General features: G+C 50.3%; 1 protein-coding gene across 1 annotated transcript; it reads left to right on the forward strand.

Annotated features, from left to right (window-relative positions):
* Positions 1–1,482: 1,482 nt before the first annotated feature.
* Positions 1,483–8,211, forward strand: VPS16 (VPS16 core subunit of CORVET and HOPS complexes; the record flags this gene model as incomplete). The annotated part of the gene is given in 23 exon segments (XM_014582301.2): positions 1,483–1,571; positions 1,759–1,856; positions 1,950–2,078; positions 2,159–2,303; positions 2,418–2,533; positions 2,631–2,753; positions 2,871–2,926; positions 3,266–3,355; positions 3,459–3,553; positions 3,709–3,785; positions 4,231–4,362; positions 4,459–4,586; positions 4,704–4,739; positions 4,928–5,036; positions 5,206–5,340; positions 5,435–5,543; positions 5,642–5,739; positions 5,825–5,932; positions 6,239–6,316; positions 6,411–6,580; positions 6,660–6,756; positions 7,680–7,783; positions 7,902–8,211. Coding segments are annotated over 23 exon segments (2,467 nt in total), but the record flags the coding sequence as incomplete, so codon positions are not given.
* Between the last annotated feature and the right edge of the window lie 9,707 nt (positions 8,212–17,918).

The raw sequence follows: 17,918 nt of genomic DNA on the forward strand, positions 1-17,918 counted from the left end.
AATGTTTGTTAGTGATAGGTACATTCCGGTTTATTAATGGGAAACCCTTGAAGTAATACTAGCCAAAATATCTTCTTTTCTTTTTTTAAGTTTTTTTTTTAAGAATTATTTTTTATTATTTAACCTTATTTATTTTGATTTGACTAGAGAGGGACAGAATGAGAAAGTGAGAGACAGAGTGAGAAAGCAAACTGCAAAGACCAGCCCTCGAACCATGGTCAGCCATGTGGGAGTACCAGCACCCTTAACCACCATGCCACCTGCCGGCCCTGGGTTGTTGGGTTTTGTTTTTTTTTTTTTAGTTAGTTTTTTTTTTTTTTTTTTTTGGGCTATAGGTGCAAGTGCTTGTCAGAGAGGGAGAGAGGGATGGAAAGTGCACATCTGCCTGGTGTGTTTTTTAACAAGACTCAAGACTCAAATCATTCAGTCGGGATCCATCCATCCTAGCCTCTACACTGCCCACTGGCCAAATACCCCTCCCTTTTTTTTTTTCAGGTTTTGTTTTTTGCTCTAGGGCTCATGAGCTTGCCAGACAGAGGCAGAGAGAGGGAAAGTGAGAAATCACCCCCAAAGGGAGTGGGCATGCTGTAATAACTTTGCCTCCATTCTCCTTTTGGGAGTTTGGGTGCATGATTTTTCAAACGTCTGGGTCCAGTACTTGAACCATAGTCAACCATGTTGGAGTCTAATGCCTTAGCCACCATATCACCTGCTGGCCCCCAATTCTCTCCATCTTAAATGCTGTCTTCTCTTGGTATCCTGGATTAGGGCCTGCTCCTACTCTGTCCCTTTGTTCACTTTTCCCCACCTCTGAGCATTGATGATGGCGTACCTCAAGCAGCCTACTCCAGCTTCTCATGCAACACGCCTCAGTGATCCATTCACATCTCAGATTGCAGTCGTCTCGTGTCTGTTTGTGATTTTGTTACCTCCCGGAAGCCAGTCATTCATAGGTTTACCTCTCAACCAAGAACTCCCTCCAGAGCTCCCTCTCACTGAAGAGCTCCTCTTGGATTTCTTTCCGGCACTGTTAACTCATGCCTCTAAAACTTAGAGTTTATCATCAGTAGGCATCAAGCCGGAGTCCTGAGTATAAAGCCACAACCCAGTTCAGTGTTAAGGACCAGAAATAGAAGGAAGGCCCCTTCCCCTGAAAGACCCTCTCTAAGTGTCTTATTTCCTGCCATTGCTGGCCTAAGCCAGCCACTTTACCTTAGTTCTGTCTCAGCTTGTACCTTAGGTGTTGGCCATGCAGCCTGCCTCTCTCAGGGTCTCCTGTCATCTTTGGTCATTTGCCCCAGAAACCACATCCTTCCCTGCCAGCACCCTCTGCTCCCTACCTAATATCTAGACAGGGGTCAGTTGGCCCCTGTAGGGGAGGGGGAACCTCCTTGCCTGCTCTGTGGAGGACAAACGGAGGCCCTCTGGAGCCACTTCATCCAGGACATGAGGAGGCTAATCTCTGCTCCTCCCTGTGGGCAGGAAATATGAGCTATACAGCATGGACTGGGACCTGAAGGAGGAGCTCAGGGACTGCCTGGTCGCCGCTGCACCCTATGGAGGCCCCATTGGTATGTTGCCCCTCTGCCCCTGTGATAAACTCAAGATCTTTCACTCCTGGGGCCTCGCTACAGGTTGTTCTTGCTGCCACCCCCTGCTCACTCTGCTGATGTACATTTAATTCCGGTTGTCATGGGGGCTGCGTCACATGAGGTGGGCCTGGGGAGCTAGGACAGGAGGGCTCTTCTCACACTGCAGCATTGCTGAGGAACCCCTGGCGGAAGGAGAAAGCCGCCAGTGTGCGGCCAGTGCTCGAGATCTACTCTGCCTCTGGCATGTCTCTGGCCAGCTTGCTGGTGAGCCCTTGGAACAGCCCTGGGGCTGGTCTGGGCTGAGGTTGGGCTTCCTTGTCCTGAGGATGGCCTCAGAAACCCGCCTCTCCTCTGCAGTGGAAGAGTGGGCCCGTCGTGTCCCTGGGCTGGTCAGCAGAGGAGGAGCTGCTCTGCGTGCAGGAAGATGGTGCAGTACTGGTTTACGGGCTTCATGGCGACTTCCGAAGACACTTCAGCATGGGCAATGTAGGGGCCACAGGGGACTGTGGAAAGGGGATAGAGTTCATGACCCCATGCTCCCTCAACCCATGGTCCTTCTCCCTCAGGAGGTGCTCCAGAATCGGGTTCTGGATGCTCGGATCTTTCATACTGAGTTTGGTTCCGGGGTGGCCATCCTCACAGGGGCCCACCGCTTCACCCTCAGTGCCAATGTGGGTGACCTCAAACTCCGTCGGATGCCAGAGGTGCCAGGTGAGCTCTGACACCCATTCGGCACCCACAGATGGGCCTCCAGAGTGTGGGACTAACAGAAGCAGAAGTTGTGGGTTCTGGTCAACCTGAGATTGTCCCTTTCCCGGGTTGCAGGTCTGCAAAGTGCCCCCTCTTGCTGGACCACACTGTGCCAGGATCGAGTGACCCACATTCTGCTGGCTGTGGGGCCCGATCTTTACCTCCTAGACCATGCGGCCTGCTCTGCAGTGGTGAGGCCCTGAATGAGAATGCAGTGGAGCGGCTGGGGCGGCAATGGGAAGGCTCTGGGAAGCCAATAGAGCAGATGTCCTTCTGACCCTACCTCAGACACCTCCCGGCCTGGCCCCAGGAGTGAGCAGCTTCCTGCAGATGGCTGTCTCCTTCACTTACCGACACCTGGCACTCTTCACAGACACAGGCTATATCTGGATGGGGACAGCATCACTCAAGGTATGATTCTGGGACGACACAAGGGCACCATGCCTTGTCCAAGGAGGGCATGGGGAGAGGCCCTTCAGCCAGACCTATGTGGGCTGGAATGGCGCTGACATTCCCTGCACCTTTCAGGAGAAGCTGTGTGAGTTCAACTGCAACATCCGGGCACCCCCGAAGCAGATGGTCTGGTGAGGATGGGGGTATTATTCTGGGGCTGAGGATGGGACGTAGCCATGTTTCTTGGGACACTTTGAGTCATCCTGCCTACTGGCCAAGCCATGTGGAGCTTGGATCTTGTCTTGTCTTCTCTGCCAGTACACACTTGAAGGAAGCCATTGTCCTCTGTGGGCCACAGCTGTCCTCGGCAGGTGATGGCGCAGGGCTCAGAGGGAAACAGGCCAGCCCGTGGGCAGAGGAATGAGATAAGGGGTCCAAACATGTGCAGGGCCGTAAGCAGTGGTGTGGGGGCATGGCCGTGGGCTGCTGTTCCCTGTGTGTCCCAGACCTGTGTGTGATGCTGCTTCCAGGTGCAGCCGTCCTCGCAGCAAGGAGAGGGCCGTCGTGGTGGCCTGGGAGAGGCGGCTGATGGTGGTGGGCGATGCACCCGAGAGCATCCAGTATCCTTGGAGGGCAGTCCTTGTGGGGCGGGAGGGAGAAAGCGAGGGGGGTCATCTGCCCCATCCCATCTCTGGGTGTTTTCGGAGCCTTGACTGAGCTCAGGTTTGTGCTGGATGAGGACTCCTACCTGGTGCCTGAGCTCGACGGGGTCCGCATCTTCTCCCGCAGCACCCATGAGTTCCTACACGAGGTTCCAGGTGAGGCTCTCCCAAACGTACCACCTAACCCAGGTGGGTGTGCTCCTGAGCACCCCAGCTACTCTGGGCCAGTGCCTCAGTGCAGGATCAGGGTGCTGAAGCAGGGTCAAGAGTCTCTGTGCTCCCCTCCCTCGCTCACAAACTTCCTCCCACAGCGGCCAGTGAGGAGATCTTCAAAATTGCCTCGATGGCACCTGGAGCCCTGCTTTTGGAGGCTCAGAAGGAGTATGAGGTAAAGCCCTGGGCAACTTCCTGAGCCCTGGAATGTTCTTCAGCCCCTTCCCTTGCCTAGACATGTGTAGACACAGCCAGTTGCCACCTGTAGGAGAGAGGTCCAGGCAGGACAGTGGTCTGGGCTGGGGAGGGCTGGCTCAGGAGGACTAAAGGGTGTCCTCCATGTGGTGATGGGAAGGAGAGGGAAATCCCAACTGTCCCTAACCGGGCTTAGTCAGGGCTACTATTGGGAGATCTCTAAGCCCCCCACAGGCACTTGCTGGCTGATGTGGGTGATGTCTGTGGGCATCTTTGGTGGATTGAGTAGACTCGGGGTTTGGTCTCTGTAGCGTCTCCCAACTAGCCCATTTGAACCACAGACTGAGGGGCTTGGTGTGAGATATGGGGGTGTCCTCTGTTGTGACACTCTGTTTCTGGGCCCTTCACTACCCCTTTCCCCCCAGAAAGAGAGCCAGAAGGCAGATGAGTACCTGCGGGAGATCCAGGAGTTGGGGCAGCTGACCCAGGCCGTGCAGCAGTGCATTGAGGCTGCAGGACACGAACACCAGCCAGACATGCAGAAGAGCCTGCTCAGGGTTGGCCTGGAGGGTGGGGACCACAGGAGGGGTGTGGGAAGGTGGTGGGACGGGCAGTGAAGGAAGCTCTTCTCTATTGCCTTCTGCTCTTCTCAGGCGGCCTCTTTTGGAAAGTGCTTCTTGGACAGATTTCCACCTGACAGTTTTGTGCACATGTGTCAGGACCTACGTGTGCTCAATGCCGTTCGGGACTATCACATCGGGATCCCTCTCACCTACAGCCAGTATCCCCGTGCATACTGGAAGAGGGTTACAGACGGATGGCAGGGGAGGGGGTGGAGATGCGGTCAGTAGGTCCTTGGCTTCGTCCTCAGCTGGATCCTTAACTGTGGAAAACACAGATTTAAGCAGCTGACCATCCAGGTGCTGCTGGACAGGTATGGCAAGCCCAGGGTGCTGTAGGAGGGCTGTAGGTGGGTGGGCATTACAGCCTTTGCTGGAGTCTTGGGGTCTGCTCCTGACCCATCTCTCTAGGAGTTGGAAGGCCTAAGGCATAAGCTGGGGTCGAGCTTCCCCTCTCTCCCCCACCCTCGCCCTTGCACCCTTTATCCTCCTTGGTTGCCAGGCTTGTGCTGCGGAGGCTGTACCCCCTGGCCATCCAGATCTGCGAGTACCTGCGCCTTCCTGAAGTGCAGGGCGTCAGCAGGATCCTGGCCCACTGGGCCTGCTACAAGGCAAGGATGTGGATGGGGTCTGAGGGTGTTTAGGGCTTCTAGATCCTTCTGAGGTGTAGGAAATATAAAGTGTAGACCCGAAGGGGTGGGTCCTGACAAGGGCCTATGGGGTTGGGATAACATTTCCCAGGTGTGTGTGATACAACCCCCACCCCTGCCCAACTTGCAGGTGCAGCAGAAGGACGTGTCAGATGAAGATGTTGCTCGGGCCATTAACCAGAAGCTGGGGGACACGCCTGGTGTCTCTTACTCTGACATTGCTGCGCGGGCCTATGGCTGTGGCCGCACAGAGCTGGCCATCAAGGTGTGGGTGCCCAGCCCTCCTCAGACACTCCAATGTGGGTGTCTGAGATGCACACACCAGCTCCTTCTCTATCTGCCTTCCTCTCACCCCACAGCTGCTGGAGTATGAGCCACGCTCAGGGGAGCAGGTCCCTCTTCTCCTAAAGATGAAGAGAAGCAAACTGGCACTGAGCAAGGCCATTGAGAGTGGGGACACTGATCTGGGTGAGCAGGGTTTGGGGGCGGGCAAGGCTGGGGTGCCCAGGCTGAGCAGGGGCCTGGCCCGGAGCCCTTACTGCACACACCACCTTATTGGTGTGCAGTGTTCACTGTGTTGCTGCACCTGAAGAACGAGCTGAACCGAGGAGATTTTTTCATGACCCTTCGGAACCAGCCCATGGCCCTGAGTTTGTACCGGCAGGTGTGTGTGGTGGGCAGAGGGAGGGGCCGAGCCTTCTGGGCCCTGGAGTTGGCCTTTCTGGCTGATCACGTGCCTGTGACCCCAGTTCTGTAAGCATCAGGAGCTAGAGACGCTGAAGGACCTTTACAATCAGGATGACAATCACCAGGAGTTGGGCAGCTTCCATATCCGAGCCAGCTATGCTACAGAAGAGGTCTGAGGTCCACGAGGCGGTGGGGCCCATGGGTGGGGGCTCTTGGTCTGGCACCTTCTCCGGGAATCTGGGCGTTATATTTGGTATACACCCCATCTGATCCCTCTGTTGAGGGAGAGTCTGAGGACATAGGCCAGGATGGGCTTGTTCTCAGAGGAGTAGCCATCCTGCTAGAACACCAGAGCGGTGCACCTAGCAGGAAAGGCTGACTCTGGTGACTTTGAGCATGGGGACTGGAAAGAAGACTTGGATGGGGAGAGCCAGGGTCCTGCGTGCTGTGAGCTTAGACCTCCCTCATTGTTGTAGCGTATCGAGGGGCGAGTAGCAGCTCTGCAGACAGCCGCCGATGCCTTCTACAAAGCCAAGAATGAGTTTGCAGCCAAGGTTTGGCCCACCCTTTTTTAAGAGCCACCTCCTCTCCTCCTGGTCTTCTCCACTCAACCCTCTCATTCCTGACCTGGCTCACCTGGGTCCCCAGGCCACAGAAGATCAAATGCGACTCCTGCGGCTGCAGCGGCGCCTAGAAGATGAACTAGGAGGCCACTTCCTAGACCAGTCTCTGCATGACACGGTCACCACCCTCATCCTTGGTGGCCACAACAAGCGAGCAGAGCAGCTGGCTCGTGACTTCCGCATCCCAGACAAGAGGTAGGTGAGGGCCTGGGTTGCATGTAAGTTGGGGACCACCTGCCTCTCCTGCAACACCTCCAAGCCCAGCTCTCCACAGGCTCTGGTGGCTGAAGTTGACTGCCTTGGCAGACTTGGAAGACTGGGAGGAGCTAGAGAAGTTTTCCAAGAGCAAGAAGTCACCCATTGGCTACCTGGTAAGGCAGGGGTCCTTCCTCCAGCCCACCCTGTTGAAGTTTGTCCTGGGGAGGTGACCAGGCAGGGACAGATGGGTTGGCCTTGTCACACCCTTGTTCCACTGTCTCAAGTAGTTAGTGCTTCCTGTGTACACACATTCAGGCAGACACTAGCTACTGTGGTGTGTGCCCTGTAGGAAGGGCCTGGGTCTGCCTGCAAATGTTGAAGGGAGGAAGAATGACCTGCTTTTCCTGAGGATACAGGGTATACCAGGTAGCTGAGTGAAAATCCTGTTGTCAGAGATGGTGGGGGGGGCAGGGAGGACACTTCTGTGAGGCACTGAAGGGTACTGAGGGGTTCAAAGGTTAGGAGAATAGGACTGATAATGGTAGTCAGGAGTGAACACACAGGACCTGAGAGGGCAGGAAGCACCTATTGTGAGGGGTAGTAGTGGATGGATGAAGCATGGGAATAGTTGATCTGAAGGCTCTAACAGATCCTGGTTTAGTTTGTTCTGCCCTAAGAATGTTCATTAAGATCACAACTGTCAGGGCCTGCAGATGGCATAGCAGTTATGTCACTGGACTCCCACATGGCCAACTGCAGTTTGAGCCCTGGACCTGGTGACTTGAAACTCATGCTGGATGCATGTGCATGCATGCCCAAGATCCCATGAGAATGGAGGAGAAGGGATTGTGGTGTGGCCATTCCCTCTGGGGGTGATTTCTCACTTTCCCTCTTGCTATCACTGTCTCTTTCTCCTGCCAGCACATAACCCCAAGACAAAAAACTCTTTAAAAAAAAAAAAGATCACTACTGTCTGCATATGTGGGGGTTATACATGTATAAAACAAACATGGGCAATGTATCTGTTGGACTTTTGCTGATAAGAAAGAGGACAGGACTATGACTTCTCCCTCTACCCCTTCCATCTTCCACTAAGCCCTTTGTAGAGATCTGCATGAAACAACACAACAAATATGAGGCCAAGAAGTATGCCTCCCGTGTGGGTCCTGAGCAGAAGGTCAAGGCTTTGCTTCTTGTTGGGTACGTCATCTGAGGGCCCCTGTGGGTGTTGGGTGGTTGAACCAGGGGGCTGTTGGATGAGAGGCAGGAGCTGTGCCTTTGGGCACCGACACCATCTTCCTTTCTGTTCAAAACATAGGGATGTGGCTCAGGCTGCAGACGTGGCCATTGAGCACCGGAACGAGGCTGAACTGAGCCTGGTGTTGTCACACTGCACGGGAGCCACAGATGGGGCCACAGCTGACAAGATTCAACGGGCCCGAGCACAAGCCCAGAAGAAGTGAGGAGCCCATCCTACACAGAACAGCTTCTCTCCAAGCCCTAGGCTTGGCAGAAGGGTCTCTGTCATCCAGCTCCTCCCCCAGCACAAAGCTGAGGAGCTGGTGGGGGGAGTGGGATAGGGTGGGAGGTCTGCTTGTAAATAAAGTTTGAATATTTTAGAGTGCTCATCTTATGCAGTCCAGCCTAAGCAAAATCAAGCTGGAAGAAGAATCATCCAGACACTACAGCAGAGCTCCGTATGTCTGATTATGTGGGGGCTGCTGGTAGGGACTTGTCCAGCTATATTATAAGAGACCTGTTCTTTTGCACAAAGTTACCAAGGAAAGCTCGTTCAGGCTCACCCTTTGGAAAGAGTCTCAGGAGAGATGGCATAGAACCTAAGCATCAACTCGTCAAGAACCACACAAGCGTGATACACATGCACACATGCACATGCACACATAAAAGAACCATGCTAAACGCTTTACTGTTACTTCACTTATTCCTCATGACAGCCCTGCGAGATAGGGAGCAGCATCCCATTTTACAGAAGAAGAAATTAAGGACTAGGGAGGTTGGTGACAGCAAATATGTGGCAAGATAAAGTTGAAAGCCAGGCTGACTTCGAGCTGGAACTGGAATGAGAGCCTACTATGAGCAGGAGAGCCTGAGGCAATACCCCCAATTGGTACTTCCATGAGTATTGAAGAACTAAGGAGAGGCATGTGACCAGCCAGTTGGGGGTCGGAGGAAAAGCTGTGGGTGGGAAACTGCTCAGCAAACAGTGGTGAGCAAATCTTTTTTTTTTTTTTTTAAGATTTATTTATTTAATTTTATTTGTTGTTGTTATTTATTTTTTGATTTGGCCAGACAGAGAGATGGGGAAAGTGAGAAAGCAAGGTACAGATCATCTCTGGGCCAAAAACAAGATCTCAGTTCTGCCAAAGAGAAAGTACAAACTAGAGAGCCTTGGCTCCACCTGTTCCCCAATGGAGGCATTGCTCCAGTCAGTAGGAGCACCTTCTTCACCCTCTGCTTTTGCCACCTGTAGCTTTCAGCCTGCATTCCAGTGCACCTTGACTTCATGCCCCAGCATCCCATCCAACACAGCATCATCCAGAAGAGAGACTTAAAAATGGAGACAGCAGGTGGCGTACTGGTTAAGGTGCTGGACTCCCACATGGCTGACTACAGTTCAAGTATTGGACCTGGTGGCTTGAAACATGACAGGCATGTGTTTGTGCCCAGAATTGCAAGAGGAGAATGGAGAAGGGATTGCAGTGTGGCCATCCCTGCTGGGAAGTGATTTCTCATTTTCTGTCTCTGCCGAGCGCAGGCTTCCTATAGCAAAAAATCTCTCAGAAAGCAAAGCAAAACAAAACAAAAAAACGGGGAGAGACTCAGGTTCTGGTAAAGTATTTCTCTTTTTTTCTCTTATGTGATTTGTAAATAAAAGTTTGTGGAATTCCTCCATAGGTATATAGATCAAATGTAAAACAGCCAATTAATGTGAGCGAAGAATTTGGACAGGAGACATACAACAGGATGGTTTGTGTCTGCTTTACAATGCCTAGGGCATCAGCTGGAAGACTCAAACGTCTAACAGCTGAGGGCAGAAACCATCTGAAGGCAGGATTAGTCACGTGTCTGACAGTTGAAGCTGTTTTTTTTTTAAATCCTTTATTTAATTTTATTTATTCATTCATTCATTTATTTTAATTTGGCCAGAGAGATTGAGAAAACAAGCCACCATGTCTGGGACTCAAACCATGGTTGGCCGTGTGGGAGTTTCCAGCACCTTAACCACCACGCCACCTGCTGGTTCCGAGTTGAAGCTGTTTTTTGACCAGGATCTTAGTTAGGGCTGTTGGCCAGAACACTTAGAACCTGGGGTACCTTGACATGGTGGCTGGGTCCCAAGGGCAAGCATTTCAAGAGGGAGGTGGGCAGAACTGTGCTACCTTTCCTAACCTAGCCTTTGGAAGTCAACTGGTGTCTCACCTGCCATGTTCTGTTTGCCAAGGGAATCGCATAGACTCACCTCACCAATTTCATGGGAAATAGACCTCCTGTTTTTCTTTCTCTCTCCTTTTTTTAGAGTTTTGCTGTAGAGTACACGAGCTGGCCAGTGAGAGAGAAAGTGAAAAATCATAAACATCCTTCAGAGGAGATGGTCGTGCTGGAATTCCTTCTCCATTCTCTTGGGGTTCTGGGTGCGCACACTCATGGGTCCGGTGTGTTTTTTAAGTTGCTGGGTCTGGAACTTGAACCACAGAGTTGGCCATGTGGGATCCAGCTGCCTTAACAACCATGTCTCTGCTGGCCCAAACACTTCTTGATTGGGAACTGGTGAGGTTGTGGTTAGTTTTTGCAATCACATTTAGCACAATCTATCAGCCTTCCCTTGGGGAATAAGACACCTCACAGGAAATAAAATGATCCCCAATCCTGGATTCAACCTTCTGGGCTTTTTGCCAGCCTTGTTGTGGCTGCACAATGCCTCACTGCCCTGGTAGCTCTTCTATGCTTTTAAAAGACGTTTCTCTAGTTTTCAGTGAAAAGGGGTTGATACCAAACAATCCAGTGGGGTTTTTTTTTTTCTGTCCAGTGCGCTCAGAATATGCATAAGGCGGCCCAGCCATGGTTGCACAGGTGGTAGGACCCTGCTGCATGATACCAAAGCCATATGGGAGGCCCTGGCTTTGGATCCCAGGCTGATCTGAACATGTCAGTATGCCTACAGGTGCATCTATGATCCTAGCTGACTGGAAGGGTTTGGCATGACCCTATCAAAGATATCTTTCTCCTTGAAATAAACTGGGGAAAAAAAAAGGGGGACACAATAAGAAAAAGATCCATAACTCCCAAACACTCAGCATATTTAGTCTTGTGCTATGCAAACATTAAGTACAGTACAAATAAAATTTTAGAATTACGTGAGAGTGGGGCTGGCATGTGGTGATTAAGAGTGCTGGACTCCCATGTGGCTCACCACGGTTCAAGTCCCAGATCTGGTGGCTTCCTTTCTCACTTGCCCTCTCTCTTACTCTGTCCGTCTCTGGTCAAGTTTAAGTAAATACATAAAGTTAAATAAAATATTCTTTTTTTAAAAAAGGAAATTATGTGAGATCTCCCACAGTCCCCCTTCCAAGATGAAGAAAATAATGACCAATGGCCATGCCACAAGGGGGAGCGGCCACATGCAGTCTGTACACTGTGCTAACTGCCTGATGTGTGCTCAGGGGCAGGGCTATCGAGTTCATCCGAAACAGGCTGCAGACGTCAGGGACATCTCTGAAGCACGTGTTTTCAATGCCTGTGTGTGAAACTACATCACTGTGTGTTGTGCCATAGCAAGGTAGTGAATCCAATCTCCTGAAGCTCAGAAGGACTGAACGTCCCTAACCCTCATTGAGACCTGCAGGTACTACCCCACACTCTCCACCAAAGCCCATGTAAGGAGCTGTCTTTTATTTTTTTTTTTTAAGAGAGAGATTTTTACTATAAGGTGTGTGTGCTCACCACAGACACAGAGAGAGAGTGAGAAATCACCCCCTTTGGGGGTGTGGCCACACTGCAACCCCGTCTCGTCTATTCTCTCTCAGGATTTCAGGCGTGCATACACATGCACCCAGCTTGAGTTTCCAGCCTCCAGGTCTGGGACTCAAACCACACTCAGTCATGTGGGAGTCCAGTGCCCTAACCACTATGCCACCTGCTATCTCCAGAGGCTATGTCTTTAAGAATTGAAGAACTGTCCTTTGGGAAAACATAAAATGCAAATTATACATTTTTTAAAAGAGAAATAGGTGAGAAATAACCATTAACAGTGATTGTGAATTCATACAAACAGTGATTTCAACCTCATGAAAAGTGTGTATGTATTGGAGAAGTGTTAGAGTTGCCCATGGGGAGAGTTCTTTGAAACTGAAGGCAGTTTTGTGGTCTGTTCTGTAAAGTTAATTATTGATTTCCCACACCCCTCAACATTTTATTGTGAAGACTTTCAAACAGCCAAGTTGAAAGAATTTTACAGTGAACACCTGAACACCACCTGGATTCTACCATTAACATTTTAAAAATTACTTATTTAAGGGAACCAGCAGTTAGCGTAATGGCTATGTCGCTGGATTCCCACGTAGTCGGCCGCAGTTCGCGTCCTGGACCCAGTGGCTTAAAACTCACACCGGGCGTGTGTGCGTGCGTGCCCAAGATCCCGAGAGGAGAATGGAGGAGAAGGGATTGCGGCGTGACCATCCTCCCTGGGGGGTGATTTCTCGTTTTCTGTTTCTATGTCTCTCTCTGTCTGGCGAGCGTGTGCGCCCTATAGCGAAATCCTCTCAAAAAAAATTACTTATTTAATTTTGTTTGTTTATCCTTTTTCTTCAGTTTGACCAGAGCCAGAGAGAGAGAGAGAGAGAGAGAGAGAGAGTGAGAAAGCAAGCCGCCAGGTATGGGACTTGAATTGTGGTCCTCCATATGGGAGTCCAGTGCCTTAACCACCACACCATCTGCTGGCCCTCTACCATTAACATTTTACTGTATTTGCTTTATCACCCATCTATCAGTTTATCCATTCCTTTATTAATCCATATTGATTTTGATACAGATAGTACAGATATTGGTGTATTGCCCCCTAAATATTTCAGAATGCATTTTATTAGATTTTATTATTTGCTTCAATTTTTTTTTTTCCTTTTCAGGCAAAATCTACAATGAAATGCACAAATATTAAGTGTACTTTGGTGGTTTTTAACAAATGCATGTGCCTTTAAGTAGAGATACTGGGCCAGTCCCATGGCCTGGTGGTTAAAGGAACTGGGTCTCACATGGCCTGCCATGTGGTTGTAATCCTGGCCCAGGCAGTTTGTAAATATACACGCCAGGCCCATGTGTGTATATGTCCAGGGTGCCAACATGATGGAGAGCTATAGGAGAAGGGATTGTGGTGTGGCCCCATGCCCCATGGGGAGGGGTGTTTTCTGGTGAGTGGTCACACACTCTGGCAAAGCTGGAACAAGACAAAATACAAATAAACAAACAAAAAACCCCCCCAGTGATATTCAAGTTAGACCTAGGAGGGGCCTGTAGGTGGCGTGTTAGTTAAAGACTGGACTCGCAGATGGCTGACCATAGTTCAAGTCTTAGACCTGGCAGTTTGCTTTCTCACTTCCTCTCTCTGTTTTTCTCTGGTCAAATTAAAACATAATAATAAATAAAGTTAGATAAACAGTTATTTTCTAAAAAGTTAGACCAAGGAACGTCTTTTTTATTTTTCTCTTTTTCTGTTTTCCTCCGTTCTCCTCGCTGGGATTTTGGGCATGCACACACACACGCCCAGTGTGTTTTCAAGCCACCAGGTTCAGGACTGCTCAGTTGGCCATATGGAATCCAGCCACCTTAACCTTCATACCATCTGTTGGCCCAGACTTTCTTTTTGTTAAATCCTAATTGGTAATTGAAAGGAGTGTAAACTATCTTCTACCCTGAGCAATATGCACAGCTGGCCTGTAGCCTACTGATTAAAGATTTCGGCCTATGTTTACAACACTGGGGGACAGGGCAAGTCTTGTCCAATGGTTAAAACTAGGATTGAGGGTAGGGCCAGAATTATGGGGTTAGGAGCAGAGAATCTGGAGGCATTTCTTCTGCTAGTCTAGGATGTCAGTGGTAGCCATGGAGTGAGGGCAGAGGGTCCTATGAAACACCTCAAGGTAAGGGGGCTGCAGGTGTGTCTCTTTTATGTGCAGGTTTCTGGCAAACGACCGGAATTGACCAGTAGTCTGGAAAGGCATCTGACTCTGATTTTCTTGTACTTGTCTTATTACCTTGCTTTATTTTCATTATGGCACTCAGGAAATTTTCTTGTTCATTTGTTTGTTTATTGTCTGCTCTCTATCCAGAATGTAAGCTCCCCAGGGCAGAGGCCTCTTCTGTCTTATTCCCCGTTGTGTCCAGCACATGGTTTGCACTCAGTAAGTATTTGTTGAGAGAATGACTCATTATTCCGTTTACTAGATGGAGAAAGGAGGCCCTGCAAGGGGAAGTGGTTTGCCTAAAAACCCAGCAGTCCTTTATCCCCAGCCTCCAGCTCTCCTCCCAGTCCGGTCCTTTTGCTGATGAACCCTGTGACTACTGGGGCCCCTGTGGGGTGGCAGAGAAGTAGATGAGTGCCTACCTGTAAGTGTACACAGGGTTGAGGGCTGCAGCCTTGCACCTAAATGGGCCTGCGTACAGGAAGCAGTCTTCCCTTCCTCTCGGTTTTTTTTTTTTTTTTTTTTTTTTATTCTTTCTCCTTCATCACACAGTTGTCTGTTCTTCTATCCATTAGTCCATGGGCTGTCCTGAGACAGACTTTTACCCTGTATTGATGATGAGGATGGGGGAGTGCTGGATACTCCAGAGTCAAGTAAGATGTGGGGGCAGGAGTATGTTTCCATGGGCGACAACTGAGGATGGAATTCTGTCCTCTTCCAGTGGGAACAGGGTTTCTGGTTGCTGAGCTGAACCCCTCTTGCCAGGATTCCCAGGGTAGGTCACCTGAGAGTCTACCTCTTCTTGGTCTGAAGTTCTATGTCACCCCTGCAAACAGACCACAAAGGCTCTGACCACAGTGCAGCTGTCTGGTGGAGAGAGAAAACTTGCATTTCCTAAGAATGGGTCTCTTGCCAAGCTGTATGTGCCTGTAATTCTCAGTACAGCCCTGGGAGGTTCCAGGAAAAGTAGCAGAGGGAGGCTCAGCTCAGCCAGCAGAAGGAAGGGCTGGAAACCCAGGGTTCTCTGTTGACCACACCCAAAAGCAGCATTTTCCCAAATGTGGTCAGATAGGGTGGGTCCTTCAGATTGTCTCAAGGATGAACACTTGTTTTAACAGCTATTTAATTATGCTACAAAATATAAGTAATGGGGTTGGCAGGTTGGAATGGTGGTTAAGGATGCTGGACTCCCACATGGCTGACTGTGGTTCGAGTCCTGGCCCTGGCAGCTTGCTCTCTCTCTCTCTCTCTCTTTCTTCCACTCTGTCCCTCTCTGGTCAAATTAAAATAAATAAGTAAATAAAGTTAAATAAAATAATTACTGTAAAAAATATGTAAGTAGTAAGTCAAACCCTTTTATGGAAATATAACTATACTACAGTGGTAGCCTATAGCCTAGTGATTAAAGATTTCAGATCCCTTTTGGCCAAACAGTTTAAATTGTTTGGAAAGCATGCTAGGCACATGTACATGTGTACCCCAGATCTCATTGGAATGGAGAAATAGAGGGATTGCAGCATGACCACACTCGACTAGGGTTGCTTTCTTTCTCTATGTCTCTGGTTAGTGCACACACCCTCTGGCAATTACAAAATAAAAAATCCACCAAAAGAAACATAGTAGGTCAGGGCCACAGATACCATAATGGCTATGTCACTGGACTCCCATGTAGTAGACTGTGGTTTATGTCCTGGACCCAGTACCTTAAACTCACACCAGGCACGTATGCATGCGTGCCCAAAATTCTGAGAGGAAAATGGAGGAGAAGGGATTGCAGTGTGGCCATCCCCCTGGGAGGTGGTGATTTCTCCCTCTCTCTCTGTCTCGCTCTGTCTTTCTGGCGAGTGCATGTGCCCAATAACAAAAACCTTTCCAAAAAAAAAATAAACATAGTTGGTGGAATCAGCCAGTAGTGTGGTGGTTAAGGCAGCTGGCTCCCACATGGCCAACTGTGCAGTTTGAATCCCAGAATCTGGTAGCTTGAAAAGCATGCAGGGCATGTGTATGTGCCCAAAATCCCAAGAGGAGAATGGATGAAGAGATTGTAGTGTGGCCATCCCCCTAGGGAGTGCTTTCTCGCTTTCCTTTTCTCTCTCTGCCCACCTCCTACCCCTGCAAATTCATGTGCCTTATAGCAATTTTTTTTTTTTTGAGAGGTTTTTGCTATAGGCCGTGTGTGCTCTCCAGAGAGACAGAGAGACAGAAAGCAATAAATCACTCCCTAGATGGGATGGCTACATCACAATCCCTTCTTCATTCTCCTCTTGGGATCTGGGCATGCACGCACATGCACCTGGCATGAGTTTAAGCCACGGGTCTAGGACTCAAACCGTGGTCCACTACATGGGAATCCAGTGACACAGTTATTACGCCATCTGCTGGTCCCATGTTTTGTAGTAAATAAAAAAATAAAAAAAAAAAAAAAACTAGGAAGTAATAACATCAGTCGGGTGTAGATAAGGCAAAACTAAGCTGGTGGGATTTGGTCCTACAGCTGGTGGGCCAGCCTAGGTACCTGGGTACCGCTTGACCACAGTAATTTTCCCGAGGTTTGTTTGTTTTTTTCCCTCACGTTTCTGTGTAAGTTCTGGCTTTTCACTTTCTTCTTCTTTTCTTTTTATTTATTTATTTATTTATTTATTTTGTGCTATAGGGCCTATGCGCTCACCAGAGAGACAGAAAGTGAGAAATCACCACCTCAGGGTGGATGGCCAGGCCTCAATCCCTTCTCCATTCTCCTCTAGGGATTGGGCACCCACGTGCACCACATCCAGGGTGAGTTCAAGTTGCCAGGTCTGGGACATGAATCCTAGTCAGACATGTGGTAGTTCCTTAACCACTATGCCACCTGCTGGCCCCGGTTTTTCACTTTTCCATTTATGTATGTGCATAAATTGAGTTTGGACTTCCAGGAAAATGTGCATGTGGGACATGTGGAAGGACCTGTCTTCACTGCCTGCTCCAGGGACCTGACTAGTACTAGGCACATGGCTTCTGAGCCGTTGGGCCCACGGGCAGAAGTACCTTGGTTCAGCCATTTCACTGACACCTCTGGGATGGCCCTGCTGATAGCGAGAGCCAGGACTTCCCCATTCACAGAGGGATTTCCGTTCTAGGAAGAAGATGGCCTAAGAGAGGTCCCCTGTATCCTGTATCCCCAGGCCCTGGCTCTGCTTAGCATACACTCATGAACTTATTCCACAAGTATGAGGGAAGGGGATGGTGCGTAGAATCCTAAGTTGTGCCCCAGTAGCTGGTGGCAGCGGGACTGCAGGTGGTTGGAACAACCAACCTTGTGGAAATTGCAGCAGATGTGGTGGGTTCCTTCTGAGCCAAAATGTTCCCGTAGTACTCTTTGCCACGAAGAGCTGTCACAGGCCACAGACCCTTTCTCTGGGCGCACCCAATGCGCAACTTTCAGGCGAAAATGTAGGCGACTTGGTTCAGGGTCTGCTCGCGACTACCCAACCGGGTAGCGCAATCTCTAGGTCTGGAATGAAGGTTCACCTCCCTGGGCCCCCAGCTCCTCTTCCACTCGGCTATGCAGTCTGTCTCTCTAGCCTTCAGACGCCCAGTCTATATAGTCCTGCCCGGGTTCCGAGAGAGACCCCACTGGGGGCCACAACTCGGAGAAGTGCGTCTCTTGTCCATCGTGAATGTGTAACCAATCGGCTTTTAGCCGAAGACGCCCGGGTTCTGCAGCCTCAGAGAAGCTCTGCCTGGGAATTCGCTGGCGCCGGACGCACTGTCATACAGTTTCACGGCGCCAAACGCTGGATGCGGTGCAGGACGCACCAGGAAAAGTTCCGCGCCCCGCCAAGGCCCTTGGGAGACGAATCTCCGGGTCCTCTCCGCTTTGAATCCCTCCTCTTCCGCTGCCAGGGCTATAGCAAAAGGCACCCCACGGCAGCACACTATGTGTCGTGCTTCACCAGCTCGGTGACGAGCCAGGCCCCAGTATGCGCATCTGGAAAGCGGGGGCGATTTCCCCCGGGCTCGGGTGGGGAAAGCATTGGCTGACTTGTAAGACGGCCTCAATCGAGCCAGACTCACAGTTCTAGGGACTTGGCAGGTTCCTCTCTCTCCCCACTGAGAGCCTTCGTCTTGTAAATACAGCAGCAATTCGCTTGCGGGGGCGG

The sequence above is a fragment of the Tupaia chinensis genome, unplaced genomic scaffold (genome assembly GCF_000334495.1).
Source record: "Tupaia chinensis unplaced genomic scaffold, TupChi_1.0 Scaffold143574_1, whole genome shotgun sequence".
Lineage (NCBI taxonomy): Eukaryota > Metazoa > Chordata > Mammalia > Scandentia > Tupaiidae > Tupaia > Tupaia belangeri.